General features: G+C 41.1%; 1 protein-coding gene across 4 annotated transcripts in view; it reads left to right on the forward strand.

Moving 5' to 3' along the window:
- LOC125467264 (unconventional myosin-Vc-like) overlaps window positions 1-19,890 on the forward strand; it is a 95,044-nt gene that overhangs the window by 28,503 nt on the left and 46,651 nt on the right. For all 4 annotated transcript variants that reach the window (XM_059639182.1, XM_059639183.1, XM_059639180.1 and 1 more), the window contains exons 5-18: window positions 481-637; window positions 1,814-1,957; window positions 4,720-4,801; window positions 5,535-5,642; window positions 6,539-6,645; window positions 9,351-9,616; window positions 12,113-12,194; window positions 12,380-12,520; window positions 13,810-13,935; window positions 14,075-14,158; window positions 19,053-19,187; window positions 19,288-19,385; window positions 19,509-19,595; window positions 19,681-19,792. In XM_059639182.1, coding sequence (XP_059495165.1) covers window positions 481-637; window positions 1,814-1,957; window positions 4,720-4,801; window positions 5,535-5,642; window positions 6,539-6,645; window positions 9,351-9,616; window positions 12,113-12,194; window positions 12,380-12,520; window positions 13,810-13,935; window positions 14,075-14,158; window positions 19,053-19,187; window positions 19,288-19,385; window positions 19,509-19,595; window positions 19,681-19,792 — 1,729 coding nt within the window. The remainder of the gene's footprint in view (window positions 1-480; window positions 638-1,813; window positions 1,958-4,719; window positions 4,802-5,534; window positions 5,643-6,538; window positions 6,646-9,350; window positions 9,617-12,112; window positions 12,195-12,379; window positions 12,521-13,809; window positions 13,936-14,074; window positions 14,159-19,052; window positions 19,188-19,287; window positions 19,386-19,508; window positions 19,596-19,680; window positions 19,793-19,890) is intronic.

Here is a 19,890-nt window from a genome sequence, read left to right on the forward strand (position 1 = left end):
ATAGAAGTTTATAAAATAAGGAAGAGTACAGATGGAGTTCATGGTAGTTGTCTTCTACCTAGGATGGGGGATTTCAATACTAGGGGGCACATTTTTAAGGTGAGAGGAGAGAGATTGGCTCACATGTGGCATGGAGTGTGAATCACATGTGGAATGAACGTCCTGAGGAGGTGGTGGATGCGGGTATAGTTATTATATTTAAGAGACATTTGGATAAATACACGAATAGGAAATGTTTGGAGGAATTAGACCAGGAGCAGGCAAGTAGGACAGGTTTTTTAGTATGGGATTATGTTCAGCATGGACTGGTTGAACCAAAGGGTCTGTTTCTGTACTATATGATTCTATGACTCTAAAACAACACTTTTCACTGTATATTGGTACACGTGACAACAATAACTGAAATGAAATCAAGATGAGTTGGGTTTTGTTAGTAGGGCTGTTGTGTAATGTCTTTTTTTTCCTGTCTTCAATTGGTAGGAAGAATAGAAACCAGTCTATTATTGTGAGTGGAGAATCTGGTGCAGGGAAGACTGTATCTGCTCGATATGCGATGAGGTATTTTGCTACGGTTAGTAAGTCCAGTAGCAAGGCTTGTGTAGAAGATAAAGTCCTTGCATCAAACCCTATAACAGAGGTAAGAAGCAACAAAGTGGTCTCTAAAAGTAATACCTGGTAAGGGGCTTGCAAGTAATTATAAAAGACAGCTTTAAGACTTAAACACATAACCATCTACCTGGACCAGAAGGTTAGGTTCAAGTTCTATTTACCCTGCAATGTCTCTTAGCATGTCCAATCAGGTTGGTTAAAAATAATTATAACCACCCTCCCCATTCTGTACTTACTTACAGCACTGAAATGATTCAATTCTATTTGTTCCATGTATGATAAGTAATATTCCGATTTTTGAAGTTTTGCTTTGGTGAAGTTGTTACACATTCAGGGACTATTGCTACTTTCAATTGTCTGCATAGTTTATGTGCTTGCTGTGTAGTGGTAATTAGTCATACAGCTGATGTCCAAGATATATAAAATTAGTGAAACTCAGGCTTAAAGCTAATAGTCATAGGATAGATATCTGTCTATACATGCTAATATAGTTAAAAGTCTTCACAATGTAATATTTCTCTAATTTTAAATCAAGGTAACTTTTCTCCTTCGAAATTTTTAAAATTATCCAATATAAATCAAGGAACTTTTCATCGTACAGCTGTCTTTTTGCATGGTTTGGATTCAACATAATCTGAAGTTACAGAATCCCTATGCTGTGCAAATAGGCCATTTGGCCCAACAAGTCCACGCTGCCCTTCTGAAGAGTACCTCACTCAGATCCATTCCACCAATTTCCTGTGTCTAACCCACTTAGCCTAAGCATCCCTGGATACTGGGCAACTTAACACGACCAATCCACCTACCTTCCATATCTTTAGACTATGGGAGGAAACTGGACCCAAACAAAACCCACACAGACACAGGGAGAATATGCAGACTCCACACAGACAGTCACCTGAAGCTGGAATTGAACCCAGGTCTCTGGGGCTGGGAGGCAGCAGTGCTAAGCACTGAGCCATTGGGCTACTCATTTAAATGAAGTTATTTAAATGAACTTATCTATGAAAATTGTTAAATTGACATTCTTTAAGTTGTAAATTTTAGTCTTACTCAAGTGTTCCTTCAATGAAATAGAAAAATAACGTCGTCATTTTTTTTAGCATTAATGTCACTGCTAACTATTTGTAAGTAGTTTTATTCCATTAGTCTTGTAGTCCTGTCCTACTTCAAGACAGTTGTAGCAATGTGTTCTTGTTTCCAGGCAATCGGAAATGCAAAGACAACGCGAAATGACAATAGCAGCCGTTTTGGTAAATACACAGAGATCAGTTTTAATAACCAGTATCGAATCATTGGTGCAAATATGAGAACTTACTTACTGGAAAAATCAAGGGTGGTCTTTCAGGTAGGAGCTGCATTCAGCAGAGAGTAATGTTGTGGTTCTCAAATATGTTCATGCCTTGACCTTCTCCATTGCATTCATCTAAACACATTTCCATTTGCAATAAATTTGTCTTTTTAATTAATAGTTTAACTATTGTTATTCTACATCTCACTGGTCACTCATCTTTTTTTAATATTTGTTTATGGGATATGGGCATTGCCGGCTTGGCCAGCATTTTTTGCCCATTCCACTTACCCTGGAGAATGTGGTGAGTTGCCTCCTTGAGCAGCTGAAGTCCATGGGGTGTAGGGTCAGCCACACTGTCATTGAAGGGAGTTCCAGGATTTTGACCTGATGAAAGTGATGCAGTTCTAAGTCACAATGTTGTGTGGCTTGGAGGAGAACTTGTTCCCCTGTATCTGCTGCCCTTGTCCTTCTAGGTTTATAGAGGCCACAGGTTTGGAAGGTGCTGTCACAGGAACCTTGATAAGTTGTTGCAGCACAACTTATAAATGGTACACACTGCTGATATTGTACACTATGGTGTGAAGGAATGAATGTTGAAAATGGTGGAAATTATATCTATCAAGCGGAATTCTGTGTCCTGGAAGGGATCAAGTTTCTTTGTTGGAGCTGCACACATCCAAGTGAGTGGGGAGTATACAATCACACTCCTGACTTTTGTCTTGTGGATGGTGGACAGGCTTGGGAGAGACAGGAAATGAGTTACTCCACAAAATTACTTGGAAGGAATGAACTGGTAACTGATGATCTTGTGCAATTTTGCTCAGCGTTATTGGATGATATTTGGCCCAGATTTTTGTGATAATGGCAGTGAAACTGTCAGCATTGGCCATCATTATTCCATTGAAACTGACAGTGACATCTAGAATCCAGACATGCATTGAAGAACAGAGACATTGCTGTTACTGGTTCCTTGTTTCGCTCACCCATTTGCTGCCCGCTTGTAAATCAGCAGAGATCAATTGACTTGGTGGGACCATTCACTCTTGAACTGTTGGCCTTGCTGTAAAATCCCTTGGAAACACTGTTTCTTCTTCAATGAGATACAACTGGGTTTTAACAGTGTTCATGCATCATAATTACTGCTGAGAATCCTCCCTGTCAAAATAATTTTATATTGACTTTGACTAGTAGTACTGGATTTGAACCTCTGTGAAAAGAGAGATGTGTTGCTGAAGCTTTTTGTCTTGCTCTCATCAGGACAAATGCAAGAATGCCAAATTTCAAATGACAACACTAATTTATTTGACTGGAAAAAAGTCGCTGATTTGAAAATTGGCATTCTTGCTTTTGTCCTGACGAGAGTGAAATGAAAAGTTTTAACAATATGTCTCTCTTTTCAGTAAGATTTAAATTTACATTTGTAGAATTTCAAATCATTCCAATAACAATTTGTCCAATTTTTGAAATATTTGCTTTTTTTAAATTTTAGATTATCCAATCATAGTTTGTTTTTCTTCTCGAGAAATAAATGATTAAAAGTGGAAGCCATTAAGTGCCTTTAACCAGGTGCAGAACTGGATGAACACAGCAGGCCAAGCAGCATCAGAGGAGCAGAAAGGCTGATGTTTTGGGGCTAGACCCTTCTGGCCCAAAACGTCAGCCTTCCTGCTCCTCTGCTGCTTGGCCTACTGTGTTCATCCAGCTCTATGCCTTGTTATGTCAGATTCTCCAACATCTGCAGTTCCTACTATCTATGAAGTGCTTTTAACCTCCTGGTTTGCTGTGTGTGAATGCTTCAATCTAATTGGCTGCTTACCTGCCTGCTGACATCACTGTTGCTGGATGCAAAGTGATCCTCTTTACATGGTGCCAGTTTTAATCTGTCCTTGGGATAGGACATAACAGAATGTGCTAACTCTTTGGCAGCTTTATTTCAAGGTCAGTAGTGAATGTCCTTACTTAATTACAGAATCCAAAATCTGAGCCATTATTGCCATACCCCTCCATTTTTTTCACCAAAATCCACAGATTCTAGTCACCCAGATTAGTCAGATTAGTGCAAAGACAAAACTGAATGAAGAAGAATACTTGCTGATGTACCAGGAGATTTTGAGGAGACCGGGCCCATATTCTCGATGTTTCTCTTGCAATGTGGGGCAAGGGATTCAGAACCAGGGAATGCAGTCTCAGAATAAGGGACAAACCATTTAGGACCAAAATGTGGAGGGATTTATTTACTTAGGTGGGGAGTCTATAGAATTCTTTCATGTAAACTCATTAATTGAGTTTGTCCATGACACAGAATGATGCATTTCTAGGTACTAATAATATCAAAGAACATAGAGATAGCAGAGAAAAATGACATTGAGGTAGATGGTCAACCAGAATCTAGAATGGTGGAATGGATTTGGAGGGCCGAATGACCTTTGTGCATAATGATCAGTTGATTATCTCCTGTGTTTTGAGATATCAATGATCTCCAGCAATGCGTCTAATTTTAAGTCCTTTTCCTAAACGCGTTTTAATGTATCCATGCTTATAACTAGCTAAATGGTGTTGAATTTAACAGGCCTGATTTGCTGATTGAAATAGGATATTTGGGGAAGCTCCAACTAGATAACCTTATTTCTTCCACTACTTTTAATTATAACATTGTGACTGTTGCTTACTAGGGTTCTGTAACCTACATCACGAAAGTTTTATTTCAAGTTCATTGTAAAATCTAGTCTTCTGATAAACATTGTCAGTTCATTCAGTGCTGTTATTGTACTTGACCCTATTATAATTAGATTACAATATCTATTTAATACATTTAGGCTGAAAATGAAAGAAATTACCATATATTCTACCAGCTTTGTGCTTCTGCTGATCGACCTGAGTTCAAGCATCTGAAATTAGGTAGGCATATTAATAGCTTTCTGTATCGACAACTCTGTTATCTGAAGAGCCTTAGTGATCTGTATACTGTACCGTGCTTGTGGTGCAGTGGGTCACACGTCTGGCTTGATCAGCCAGAAACTCTGGGTTCAAGTCCAACTCTTGGATTCAATGGCCCAGGAAGGCACATGTGAAACTCAGTCCATCAGATTGAGCATCAACTTGTAATGCTTTCAGAAAATGGCAGCTGGTAAGAGCGAGAGAGAATTCAGGTTCAGCCTGTAATGGAAAGGTAATTGGAGCCTTTACTATCATTATCTATATCTCCAGATTATAACCAGTGTGTGAAAGTGTACATGGCCACAGCAACTCAGATGTGAGGGATCAGTTGGCCTATTGGATCAGGTTGATGCTGACAGCATTGATTCAATTCTGAGGAAGGGTCACTGGACCCAAAACATTTAACCCTGTTTTCTCTCCACAGTTAGTGCCTGACCTGCTGAGTTTTTCCAACAATTTCTGCATTTGTCTCTGATTTCCAGCTTCTGCTTTTTCCATTTTCTTTTCAATAGACTCAGGACTTTTGCCATTCCTCTACCCACGGTGCTTTGAGTCAAACACATCTGTGGGCAGAGAATAAGATGATGAGTCTCTGTTTGCTTGTTTTTGAGCAAGTGAATTTCAGTGTCATAAGCTTTTTTACTCAACAGTTGTCTTGCTCAATTTTTGATTCAATATTTTGAAACATTTCCAGCTCCTGCGGAGAACTTTAGTTATGTGAACATGGGTGGAAATACTGTGATTGATGGTATTAATGACCGAACTGACTTCATTGAAACACAAAAAACATTTTCGTTGCTGGGTAAGTAAACGTATCTCAAAGCTACTCCAATGGCTGTGTTACAACCTGTATTCATAGCAGAGTTAGCTCATTTGGTGGGATGGCTTGTTTGTGATGCCAACGATATGGGTTCAATTCCTACACCAGCTGAGGTTACCATGAAGGACTCTCCTTCTCTGCCTGTCCCCTCACCTCAGGCATGGTGACCCTAATGTTTAACCACAATTGGTTTCCCTTCTCTTCGATAAAAGAACAATACCATGATCCAGTAGGACTATAGTGGCTTACACCTATGTGAACACACCCCACTGAAAACCAAGAATAAGACTTGAACTAAAGTAAGGGAATAAAAAAACTAGCCTTACAATACTTCATACTTAATAACCAACAATAGCATTAAATTTGAATTAAAAACTGGACTCAACTTTGAAATGTTTGAGCCTGAAGTTGATCCTTCCCACTTCAAATATATCTATGAGAATTTTCCTTGTTTCTTAAGCTTTATTTTGTCTGACGTGTACACATTTACTTTACCTGTCTCATTTTTTAAAAGACTTGTTTATGAGATGTAGGTACCACTGGCTAGCAAGCATTTATTGCCCATGCTTGTTAGCTCTGGAGAAGGTGGTGATGAGCTGCCTTTTTGGGACATTGACATCCATGTGGTACAGTTATACCACATCTATAAGTGGTGTTAGGTAGGGTGTTCCAGGGTTTTGACCCAGTGACAGTAACGGAACAACTAAAGGCAGGATGGTATTTGGCTTGGAGAGGAATTTCCATGTGATGGTTTTCCTGTACATTTGTTACAAATGTGCATCATCCAGAAGGATACGGGCATCACTTCAGCTTTCAGCCAAGAGTTTCCTCTAAGCTGACTCAGGTGTATTTACCTTAAACTTAAACCTATGTTGCAGGCTTGAACAAAGACTTTCAGATGGATATCTTCAAAGTGTTGGCAGGGATTCTGCACCTGGGAAATGTTGAAATAAAAGCTGTGGGTGATGACAAATCCTCAGTCAAAGTAAGATACAGCTCTCAAATCTTTAGTATTTGTTCGGTCTTGTGCTGCAATTCACAAACAGGATAAATGTATAATGGAAGACTGTAATTTGGAGCAACCGATGACCCATCACTGATTTTTAAAAAAATTTTTTTGTTTTCATTCATATCTGGAACTACTACAGGTCATTCTAAGTTGAGATATATTTTAAATGAAGTCCTTTCAAGCCATGTTTGGTTGTGTTTATCCTGTTTCTACCCTTTTTAAAATTTGATTTGGATTTTATTGTCACCTGTGCTCAAGTACAGCCAGTTCTGCTACAATGTGATAGTTGCATTTCTGTGCAACATTGTGTTATAGAAAATTGTGCTATAGAAAGAATGGGGCCTGCGGGAAAAGCAGGGTTAAGGGCAGACCACCAGAAAATATCACTCAAAAGCCTAACTAGTACAGTTTGAATAATTATTTAATTCCTATTTAATAATGAAATAAAAGTAAATTCAACACCTTACCATGAAAAAAAAATGTAAAGATGACTTGATGGGGAAGAGGTTCTGACATAGCTGTGTTGTTAATGCAGGTCATTGTCGTCATCATCCCCTTCAGATGCAGCTGTGGCGGCAGGGTTAGGGTGAAAAGTAGTTAATCCAGAAGTGAATGCCTGTGGTTCATTGTCTTCAGGCTGTTTCTTGGGAGTTGGCTTCAGGAAGACATCCAGTTTTAGCTGCTTTGTCTCTTCCTTCTTTCACGATGAAGCTGTTCATAGGGTGCCAAATAAAATCTTAGTCGACGAATTGCTACCCTGCTGCGTTCTGCATTGTAATCGTTGTCCTCCAACAGCTGCAACTGCTTCTCAATTTCCCTCAGGATAGAAGACAAAACAGAAGTGGAAAGCTCTCATGGTGCTACATGCTGGACTTTTTCCTTATCTCCAGCTTCTACTTCCCCCTCAGCAACAAATTGTTGTAGATCAGCTGCAGAGGGGTCTTCACAGTGAGACTCAAGCAACTCTTCAACATCCTCACTCTCCACTTCTTCAAATCCACCTTACTTTGCAAGATCAACACAATATTCTTTGATTCTTGGGAGTTCCTCTGATGGATCAAAGCCTTTAAAATCTTGGGGGGGGGGGCAGAAAAAAAACTAGGAGAAGCTTCTGCCAAACTGCATGCAAGCAGTCCTTACTGATATCACTCCAGGCCTCCATGATAATGACATTTGCATTATTGATGTTAAAGTTCTTCCAAAATAGAAGAACACTGCCTTTCTCCCCCTCAGTGGCTGCAATCAGCCTCTTAAATGTGCACCTTAAATAATAAGCTTTAAAAGCTGCATTTGCACCCTTGTCCATGGGTTGAAGGGGAAATGGTTGTATCGGGGCTGTAGGAAAAGCACTTTGCTGAGCTTTCTGAAAACATAAATGGTGGAAGGATGGCTTGGCGCATTATCCTGGATAAGGAGAATCTTGAAATCTAAACTATTTTCCTGCAACGCTTTCTAAAACCATCTTCCAAAACAACAATGATATGGAATCGCGTTACAGCCAACACAAGCTTGCATTTTAGAAATAGCATTCCCCAATTCGTCAGTCATAATATTGCCAATTTGTGTAGCCGGACTGCGTGTCATTGTAAAACCAACTGTACAAGAGTACAGGACTCCAGTGAAAAATGCACAATGTCATCACACAGGGCATCATCTTAGGTGCAAGCACTGAGGCACAGAATCTTAACAACAAGGTAGAAAGGAAGAACAAATTTAAAGTTAAACATCACAATAATTATAATACAGTAATCATAGTACAGTAAAACTCTCTTAGTTTTAAGTAGAAAATAAAGCCCATTCAGCATTCCTTGCCCATCCCTAATTGCCCAGAGAGCAGTTAGAATCACATGTAGGCCAGACCAGCGGTTTCCTTCCCTAAAGGACGTGAGTGAACTAGATGGGTCTTTTCCCCCAAAAATCGACCATTCATGGTCATCATTAGACTCTCAATTCCAGATATTTATTGAATTGAGCCCAGAGTCCCCAGAACATTCCTTGGGTTTCTGGATTAACAGTCCACCGATAATACCATTAGGCCATCAGCTCCTGACAAAGGAACCCCCCAAAGCCTGATCGAGAAACCTTTATCATGGATTACAAAGAAGATGCAAAAAAAGATTTAGCAGAATGGTATTGGAGGTGAGAGATTGAAGTTACGTGGAATGATTAGAGAAGTTGAGCTTGTTCCCCATTGAGCAGAGAAAGTTGATTTAATAGAGGTGTTCAAAATGAATGTATGTTTTTGGTAGAGCATTCTGGGTAAAACTCTTTCCTCTGGCAGGAGAATTGGTAAGCAGAAGTTACTAAATAAAGTAATTGGTAAAAACAGCCAGCACAAGTCAGACTTTATTTTTAATTCAACAAGTTATGAGAGGTGTGATGAAAGTATTTTCAATGGTAACTTTTTGAAGTAAGTTGAATTTGTGAATAAACAGGAGAACCTCTGCAGGTCTAGAGGGTCAGCAGAACAGTTGGTAGAGGCACAGGCCTGATGGGCTGAGCGGTCTCTTTCAGTGCTGTATTGACTGCTCTATGAATTGTTTGTGCTACGTCATAAATGACTATCACCACAAAACATTTACACAGCAATGTTTTAATTAATTACTAAGGAATAAGAGTATTTATTTTAGGAATTAATCTGTCATTATCTTCATTACTCTTTCTTGTATTCCTCTAAATAGCATGATGATAATCACCTGAAAGTATTTTCTGAACTCTTGGAGATCAAGTTGGAGAAGATGGCTCATGGACTGTGCCACCGAAAAATTGCGACTACCTCAGACACTGTAGTCAAACCCATGACCAAGGTTCAAGCAATCAATGCTAGAGATGCTTTGGCTAAACACATCTATGCTCATCTGTTCAGCTGCATTGTGGATCACATTAACAAGGCTTTGCAGTTTACTGGCAAGAAGCATACATTTATTGGCGTTCTGGACATTTATGGGTAAAAGCATCAAATATTGTCCTGTTCATTTTACAGCAAGGTGTTGATTGTTGCTCTGGGCACTTTAAACATGTTTTTTATTCATTCAGGGGATGAGGGCATCACTGGCTAGGCCAGCATTTATTGCCCTTCCCTAATTGCCCAGAGGGCAGTTAAGAGTCAACCACATTGCTGTGGATCTGGAGTCCCATGTAGGCCAAACCAGGTAAGGATGGCAGTTTCCTTCCTTAAAGGACATTAGTGAACCAGTTGGGTTTTTCCAACAATTGGCAATGGTTTTGCGGTCATGTTGGACTCTAGTTTACAGATTTTTTTGTTACTGAATGCAAATTCTACCATCTGCTATGGCAGGATTTGAACCCATCTCCCCAGAACATTACCTGGGTCTCTGGACTAACGGTCCAGCAATAATGCCACTAGACCATAGCCTGCCCATTTATTATCTGTTTAGCTAATGTTACGATAACGAAGATTGAGCTTAAATTTAAAGTAATCGTGGATAAGTGAAAATGGCACAACTTTATTATTTTACGGGTAAAGGAACATTTATGCAGTTAAAAATCTCACTTTACACTGTGCAGTTCACTTTTCTCGTTGGGTGATTGTTTGACAGAAAGTGGAAAGGTGGCGCTGATTTTGAGGCCCTACTTGGTTTATGTGAGACCAGTGAATTACCAGCGGACACCCCAGTGTGGTTAAACTGGATTGAGGCCCCGTCAGTATTTGGCCACTTCAACCACAGCTCAGAAAATTTGAGGTGGCTAAGGGAGCGTACTGGAGCAGTGACAGTAGCAGCCTTGAATATTTCTATGGACTGGGGCAGGAGGGGACTTCCCAGTAAAGCATGCACACAGACTGTTTCTAACCTAAAATACTAACTGGGGTTCAATTTATGGTATAAGACTCACTATTAATAAAGTGGTTAGTGCTTTGGATTCTTGGTGGGAGGTTCTTCATAACCAAGTCCCAGTTACATTCCCAGAGGGAAGAGGGTGGTAATGCTATGTCCCATTTTGAGTTTGTGGCTGCTCTTTAGTATCAGACAAACCAAATGCAAATTGACAAAGAAAGCGCTCACTGATAAGTTTTAAAAAAAAGGGATTTTTCTTTCCTTTCTAAATCTGTAGAAAGTGCTGCTTCTGTTTCAAAGAATACTGGCAGATGCTTTATCCAGGTGCTGTCCATCATATATTTCCCTTGATAGAGTCTGGAATCTATTCAGTTGTGGACAGCACCATTTCAAAACCTTTGTTTTCATCCAAAACTGATCTAACTGCATTTTTGAACAAATATTCATTGGCCAGTGCTCAACTCGCAACTGAAAAGGAGGGAGTTCAGTTTTGGATTCAGGTAGACGTCAAATTTTTGCATAGACAACTCGGAAGCCAACTGTGTTTACTGTACCTTAACTTGCAACAGATTTGTTTTCTGTATTGCCCCTGTGTGTGCTCACCCTCACGTTCTACCAGGCAAGCAACAGCTAGACTTTTACAATGACTTTTAAAATTGTCATTCTCATTTCAAATCCCTCTCAATCTGTGTCATCTCCTACAGCCCTAGGACCCTCTGCAATACATGAGCCTCTCTGCCTCTGGTCTCTTGTGCATTCCCAATTCTAATGTAAGCCTTTTAATTGCCTTGACCCCAATTTCTGGACTTCCTGTCTACAGTCCTTGCTGTCAACTTCATGTTCTTCCTTTAGAGCACTATTCCCATGACCAAGTGTTTTGTTATCTGTTGATGTGGCGTGGTGTCATACCTGGTCCTGTGAGGAGCCTTGGAATATTTCATGCTAATAGTGCTATATAAATGTACATTATTATTGTTGTACTAGACTGGGACTTGCTTGTGTTTTTTTTTATTGCTCAGTGTCGGGGGTGCCTATTACAACAGATGAGAGGCACGATGATTGGATCTTACTCACTTTGGAGAGGCCAGCTGTAGGTCAGTTAACTCATTCGGCTGGATGGCTGGTCTTTGATGCAGAGTGACATCAACGTGGGTTCATTTCCTGCACCAGCTGAAGTTATCATGAAGGACTGTCTTTCTCAATCTCTCCCCTCACCTGAGACGTGGTGACCCTCAGGTTAAGCTACCACCAGTTCTCTCTCTCTCTCTCTCTCTCTCTCTCTCTCTCTCTCTCTCTCTCTCTCTCTCTCTCTCTCACGCTCTCGCTCTATTGAGAGAGTAGCCCTGTGGCCTAGTAGGGCTTTGGCAACCATTTGTTTTTCACTCCATTGCACTGAGTTATAGAGTTCAAATGCTCTAGGATTTATTTTCCCTTTCCATAACCTGGGCGCTGGGATTGAGTGTAATACCCTAATTACTGCTGTGACTGATCTCAAGGTAGACAAAGACTTAAACCTGGAATCTGTAACATTTAGTACTGATCCAAATGATAAATACATCATTGTGCCTTCAGGATGATGAAAGGATTTTGTTGTTTGGAGTAAATATATAAAGTACAAGCAAAATCATTATTTCATATTCATTTAGGTTTGAAACCTTTGACGTGAATAGCTTTGAACAGTTCTGTATAAATTATGCCAATGAAAAACTGCAGCAACAATTTAATTTGGTGAGTATTTAAATAGCATGCTGCCATATATGTTCTATTGCATGTTCATCACTTGGGTTACAACTTTAACCAGTCTGTGGATTGAAACTGTTGCATATCTGACCTCAACCAGCATTTGTGAGGTTATCTTGTCTGTAACGGAAAATAAATGCAAATTTAACACTTCAGATATAAAATCTCTGCAGCATGTGTTTAAACTGGAACAAGATGAATACATGAAAGAAGACATTCCATGGGCACTGATTGAATTCAATGACAACCAACCTTGCATTGATCTGATTGAAGCTAAAATGGGCATACTGGAGCTATTGGATGAGGAGTGCCTGGTAAGAATGAAATGTTTACATAATTCCTGTTACTAATGAGCATTTAGCTGAAACGGATCCTTTAGGGTGCAATCAGAAATATGCCTGAGGAACTCTGATCACAAATGCAGTAGATCAAGTGGTGCCGGATCAGATGCCAGCTGGTGAAGTGTGGAAATAAGCACAGCTCCCTTTCTGGATTATTTATTTATTTACAGAGCACAGGTCTAACCTTGACTTCCTGTTTTTGTATCCCAGCAGTCTTTCTTTATATCTGATCTAGCTCTTAATTAAACAATGCCTCATGTCCAATGCTAATAAATATGCCTTTAACATGTTACCATAGTTCTTGGAGCATAGGGAGACCTCAGTGCTGTCAGGAAGGGAGTTCCTGGATTTTGATTCAGTAACATTAAAGAAACTGCAATATAATTCCGAAAGGACAGTGAGCACCTTGGATGGGATCTTGGGGATGTCCCCAAGCATCTGCAGCCTTCGTCTTTCGAGCAAGAAGGGGCCACAGGTTTGTAAAGGTGCTATCAAAGGAACATTAATGATTTTCTGAAGTACATTGTGTAGATGATACACACTACTACCGTTGTACATTGGTGGTTAAGGGAGTGAACGTTGAAGCTGGTGAAAGGGGTATCACTTTCACATCATCTCTGGAGTTGAGCTCTTTTGTCTGTATTTGGACCAAGGCTATAATGAGCTTTTGAGCTTAATGGGCCTGGTATAACCCAAACTGAGCATCAATGAGCCAGTTATTGCTATGCAAATGCTGCCTGACAGCACTGTTGACAACCCTTTCCATCTTTTTGCTGATGATGGAAGTTAAATTTTTGGAGCAGTAAATGGCCAGTTGGATTTGTCCTGAATTTTGCACTTGGGACATACCCAGGCAACTTTCCATTCTACTGTGGAGATGCCAATATTATTTTAGTAATATATATTAAAATACACTGCATTGTTTTACCACCTACCCAGTTATGGGAAGTTTTTTATGGCATTGAGAAGCAATAAACCAAAAGTACAAAAGGTCATTAATTAATCCAGTCTGGTAGCCAGTCACCTTGAGGTGTTTCAAGAATAAGTATAACTTAAAGGGTGGTGGGGACAGGAGAAACTGGTAGATATTGTTTTGCTTTGGTGGTCGGGAGCCTGTGATTTGAATTGTGGTTCCAAATTTGAACCTGTGTCTTAGTTCACAACATTATGGTCCAGTGACTTGTAGAACTGAAGGCTCATGAGATGGTTTCCAAGGAGGCTTGAAACATAAAATTGCTTTTTTTTTGATATTATTCATACAGTTGCCGCAAGGAACGGAGGAAAACTGGCTTCAGAAACTTCAGAATAATTACTTGAATAAAAATCCCCTCTTTGAGAAGCCTCGAATGTCGAGTAAAGCCTTCATCATCCTGCACTTTGCTGACAAGGTAACACAGTGTCAGGGCAATTGTTCAGCAGTATCCTTGAGCTTGTCATTATTAACGATGTACCAGTTAACTCTGGAAGCTGAGATTTATGGAACTGATAGATTGCCATAAACTACTTTTTGTTTTTCACTTTGTCAAGGTGCAGTATGAATGTGACGGATTCCTTGAAAAGAACAGGGACACGTTATATGAAGAATTGATTGATGTACTGAAGAAAAGTAAGGTTTGTGACCACCTCTGTAACGTAATGATCACTTTCAGACCTTTTTTTCTAAGGGAAGTTAGCAATTTAAAATGTTGCTTCCAGATCTAAAGTTGGAGTACTTTATTGCAGTACTTGCGCAATAGCTTCACATGATCACATTCTGCTCTGTTGTCTACTTACTCCATCTGAAAACAGCACCGAATTTCTTCCCAAATTGCTTTTTAAACTTGCTTTAGATGTTGGTGTGCGGTTCCCCACCTCAACAAACCTTTCCTTTCTCCTCTTATGCTTTCACTTCATGAACTGGTTGACTGTTCTGTAGCTGTAATATAGGTAAACTCTTCTCTAATGCCAAGATAATAAAATGTGAGGCTGGATGAACACAGCAGGCCAAGCAGCATCTCAGGAGCACAAAAGCTGACGTTTCGGGCCTAGACCCTTCATCAGAGAGGGGGATGGGGGGAGGGAACTGGAATAAATAGGGAGAGAGGGGGAGGCGGACCGAAGATGGAGAGTAAAGAAGATAGGTGGAGAGGGTGTAGGTGGGGAGGTAGGGAGGGGATAGGTCAGTCCAGGGAAGACGGACAGGTCAAGGAGGTGGGATGAGGTTAGTAGGTAGCTGGGGGTGCGGCTTGGGGTGGGAGGAAGGGATGGGTGAGAGGAAGAACCGGTTAGGGAGGCAGAGACAGGTTGGACTGGTTTTGGGATGCAGTGGGTGGGGGGGAAGAGCTGGGCTGGTTGTGTGGTGCAGTGGGGGGAGGGGATGCACTGGGCTGGTTTGGGGATGCAGTAGGGGAAGGGGAGATTTTGAAACTGGTGAAGTCCACATTGATACCATATGGCTGCAGGGTTCCCAGGCGGAATATGAGTTGCTGTTCCTGCAACCTTCGGGTGGCATCATTGTGGCAGTGCAGGAGGCCCATGATGGACATGTCATCAAGAGAATGGGAGGGGGAGTGGAAATGGTTTGCGACTGGGAGGTGCAGTTGTTTGTTGCGAACTGAGCGGAGGTGTTCTGCAAAGCGGCCCCCAAGCCTCCGCTTGGTTTCCCCAATGTAGAGGAAGCCGCACCGGGTACAGTGGATGCAGTATACCACATTGGCAGATGTGCAGGTGAACCTCTGCTTAATGTGGAATGTCATCTTGGGGCCTGGGATGGGGGTGAGGGAGGAGGTGTGGGGACAAGTGTAGCATTTCCTGCGGTTGCAGGGGAAGGTGCCGGGTGTGGTGGGGTTGGAGGGCAGTGTGGAGCGAACAAGGGAGTCACGGAGAGAGTGGTCTCTCCGGAAAGCAGACAGGGGAGGGGATGGAAAAATGTCTTGGGTGGTGGGGTCGGATTGTAAATGGCGGAAGTGTCGGAGGATAATGCGTTGTATCCGGAGGTTGGTAGGGTGGTGTGTGAGAACGAGGGGGATCCTCTTGGGGCGGTTGTGGCGGGGGCGGGGTGTGAGGAATGTGTTGCGGGAAATGCGGGAGACGCGGTCAAGGGCGTTCTCAATCACCGTGGGGGGAAAGTTGCGGTCCTGAAAGAACTTGGACATCTGGGATGTGCGGGAGTGGAATGTCTTATCGTGGGAGCAGATGCGGCGGAGGCGGAGGAATTGGGAATAGGGGATGGAATTTTTGCAGGAGGGTGGGTGGGAGGAGGTGTATTCTAGGTAGCTGTGGGAGTCGGTGGGCTTGAAATGGACATCAGTTACAAGCTGGTTGCCTGAGATGGAGACTGAGAGGTCCAGGAAGGTGAGGGATGTGCTGGAGATGGCCCAGGTGAACTGAAGGTTGGGGTGGAAGGTGTTGGTGAAGTGGATGAACTGTTCGAGCTCCTCTGGGGAGCAAGAGGCGGCGCCGATACAGTCATCAATGTACCGGAGGAAGAGGTGGGGTTTGGGGCCTGTGTAGGTGCGGAAGAGGGACTGTTCCACGTAACCTACAAAGAGGCAGGCATAGCTGGGGCCCATGCGGGTGCCCATGGCCACCCCCTTAGTCTGCTCTTCTCTAATGCCACTTTCTTTTCTACAAAATCTTGACCATACCAGTTCCTTTGGAGCGGAATTAGTCCCATTTACATTGCAGGATGCATTAAACAGTGGAACAATCACACATGCAAGACTTGTTTCAGAATAGTGGCTGAAATAAGCAACATTAAATAGTGATGAAACACAAGTGTTGCTGATGCACAGTTCACGACATGGTTGCCTTTTGTGATTTGATTGTGCTATAAATGGATTTCCTCCTGTTCTTGGGGAGAAATGGTTACAAACGTTTGCCTGACTTGTTTCTGTGGGCTTGAAAGTACACCTCATCTACAAATTGATGCTTTTGCTAGTAGCTGGTAACTTATATTTTTGCTGATAGTGAACTATAAAAGGAAAAGGGCATATAGCCCTGTATGCTGAGGTTCCTCTTGTTGGAGATGGGTTAGCTGGAATAGAACAGTAAGCTGATGGCATGCTTTAGTCACAATGTTCTGAATGTGCAGACATTTGTGCAGGCTGAAATACTTTTAACTACAACACATGATGAAAATTGGCACTGAAGTGTAAAGTTTAATGCTCAGAAATGAATCTAGGAAAATAAAACGCTAAAATGGGTGCTGTCTTTGACCCACCAACACTCAGTTCTAATGGAGGCAGGATACAGAGTGGACAATTCTTGGGAGGTGTGATTTGTTATTTGAATATTTTAATGAGGTTGCACATCCTCAGTTTAGTAATGGTTCTAGTTTTAACCACAGTCTGTCAATTTTGCCTGGTCTTGCGTAACGCGCAATGCGCTGGAATAATGTTCTGGAAACCAAGTCCCAAGTCATCACAAATGAAAGTTTAATTAAATTGCTGAATTGCTTAATTCTATTGAACTGTCTAATTAGGGTTAAAAGAACATGCGCTTCATGAACTTTTCCATGAACAAGAAAATAACTATTTGTTGCAATCAGTGTTTTTAACCAAAAAAGCATGAATTGCTACCTTTTAACTAAAATTTAAACATTTTAAAATTCCCAAAGACATACAAACAGAAACACAAGAAGACGACAAAGTCAGACAAAAGTATTGTGGATGGGAAGTTTAAATAAAAGCAGAGAAACACATCGGTCCAGATCATTTAAGTTGTTTTCTTTCAGTTCCTTCTTTGGCTCCTTTTTAACTCTTTTTGTGCTGATACCAGCTCTCTGTCTTTTGTTCATTGGTTGAGAACTCATCCTTTGACTGTCTCTGAAAGTGCTTTTACTCCTCTACCTTTCAACAGATTTGCAGAGACAGCAGCTGATAGAGAAAGATGAAGTAGATGACCCAGCTACTAGGGATTTTCTTCTATTTTTACACCTAAGTGAGAGAAAGAGAGAAGGATAGTTTCTCTTCACAGGCTACATGCTTCTGTTGTATTGTCCACACCCAAAGCCGTAGGCACCTGCTTATGAACTAATCAAGTGCCCGTTACTATGTTGAGCTCACAACAACTAGGCTGATTGGAAAACCACTGAAAAGACTGACTGTGGACAAAATTACCCTGAACCCCCACGCAGCTAGTGTTGTTTTTTTATACTCAATGTTTTTTATATTCAATGCTCCATTTAGGCCACATTGGGCCTGCAATTCACAATGTGCTTCAATAAGTTATTTTCAAAGAAGTCAGAGTGGTTTGCTCAATCCATTTCAGAGGGTAGCTGGGAGTAATAGGAGTCAGGGTAACTCCTCTGGAGCTTGCAGGAAGGGTTAAGTCTCCTTTACCCTGGTCGTTATCATCCCCATAAACACTATATTTCTATTGTGAGCCTGTCCTGAGAGACGTACCTATCTGTGAGAGTCCTGCCTGCTCCTTCCTACTCCCTGTGGCTGGTTTCCCCTCTGCCTTGGCCTTTTGTCCTGAATTAAAATTGGAGGAAAGATGCCTCTGACAGTTGAATGCAAAGAAGCCCATTTGCACACAGTTTCCAAATAAAACAAGAGAATGAAATCTGTACTTTTTAAAAAAATCACTTATGAGACCTGGACACTGCTGGCTGGACCAGCATTTCTTACCCATCCCTAGTTGCCCCTGGGAAGGTAAAGGTGAGCTGCCACCTTGAACTGCTGTAGTCCATAAGTTATGTGTAGACCCACAATACCATTAGGGAGGGAATACCAGGATTTTGTCCCAACGACCTAACTATGTGTAGTTGTGTGAGCCCCTGCATAATTTATACATTTAATATATGACACCAAGTTATGGTCTCCAGTGATTTATGGAGGTAGTGGTTCTTGCCAATTGCTGTCCTGGCAATATGAAGATGTAGAACTCCAATATGATGGATGCATGAATCAGCTCGATCCAATTTTAATCATATTGTAAAGACCAGTATGATTAACATACACAGCTCAGTGATGAGGGCTCATACAGACCAAGTTTTCTATGCAAACCACCCCTTGTTGTCCACAGATAAAATCCATACTTCTATGGACAAAGCAGAATGCTCTCAAATGTAATATCTGGCCCATGATAAATTAGAACTCCCAGATAGGACAGCACAAGAGCAATAGGTTTAGCCACAGTTCTACTAGATAAACCAAGTTAAGTTGCCCAGTTTTGAACTGCTGAACCGCTGGTCTTGTGTGAGTTTGTACTGGACACAGAGTAAGCACAGAATCAAACAAGAGTCTGAAAACTTTCTGAATTTAATTGTTTTCGAGTACTGACCACTTTTGGAAAGATAAATGATGCCTATGGAACTGCACCCAGTGAAAGAGTGGAATAAACAATTATGACAAATTGGTGCTGATGGAACTACAGCAAACGTGGCTTGCCAAAAATGTGGAAACAGAACCTTTAGAGAAAAATTCTAGTATGGAAAACAACCTAAGCACTCAAACGTGGAGAATTTTTAGTGCATTACTCTAAATTTAGCTGTTGCTTTTCTTCCATTTCACCTGCACAGTTGAGTCTCCTAGCTGATTTCTTTCAAGAAAATGAACCATCTACAGGGAGCTTGAGGGCAAACATTAAAGTCAGGCCTGCAAGACCGGGGTTTAAATCCTTCAACAAACAACATCGGACAACTGTCGGCAGTAAGGTAACAACCAGGCAGCGTCCTTTTTTACTGCTGAAATGTTTTAACATTGTTGCGCAACATTGCATTTCTCTAACTCCGCTTGACTGATGTTAAATTACAGTTCCGTAATTCTCTGCATCTGCTAATGGAGACCCTTAATGCTACAACACCTCACTATGTGCGCTGCATTAAGCCGAATGATTTGAAGCTGCAGTTTGAGTAAGTATCTTGCTGCGTCTTTCCAATTTCCCATATGAAAATATTTAATTGTTACAAAATTGAGAAGAAAATCCATTGATAATTTGAATTTCAAAGTGCTACACTGTAAGCTTCTTCTTTTAGGTATGATTCAAAGAGAGTTGTTCAACAGCTTAGAGCCTGTGGTGTTCTGGAAACTATTCGGATTAGTGCGCAGAGTTATCCTTCCAGGTAAAGCCACGCTTTCTGCAGTTCTTTCCTCATAGCTGAAGACCTGAAGAAGCATAAAGATCAATTCTTGGCTTAATATTTTCAGATGGACTTACTTTGAGTTTTTCAGTCGCTACCGCATTCTGATGTCACAACAAGACCTTGCATTAGATGATAAAAAACAGATATGCAAAGAAGTCTTGAAGCATTTAATTCAGGTTAGTAAGTTAAGGCTGTAGCTAAATCACAGTTATCCAACTGAGTGTTATCCTTTGCCTTAGCCAAGGCATTTTTTTAATACATCAACTTATCACAA

Source organism: Stegostoma tigrinum, chromosome 33, assembly GCF_030684315.1.
Source record: "Stegostoma tigrinum isolate sSteTig4 chromosome 33, sSteTig4.hap1, whole genome shotgun sequence".
In the NCBI taxonomy this organism is placed as follows: Eukaryota; Metazoa; Chordata; class Chondrichthyes; order Orectolobiformes; family Stegostomatidae; genus Stegostoma; species Stegostoma tigrinum.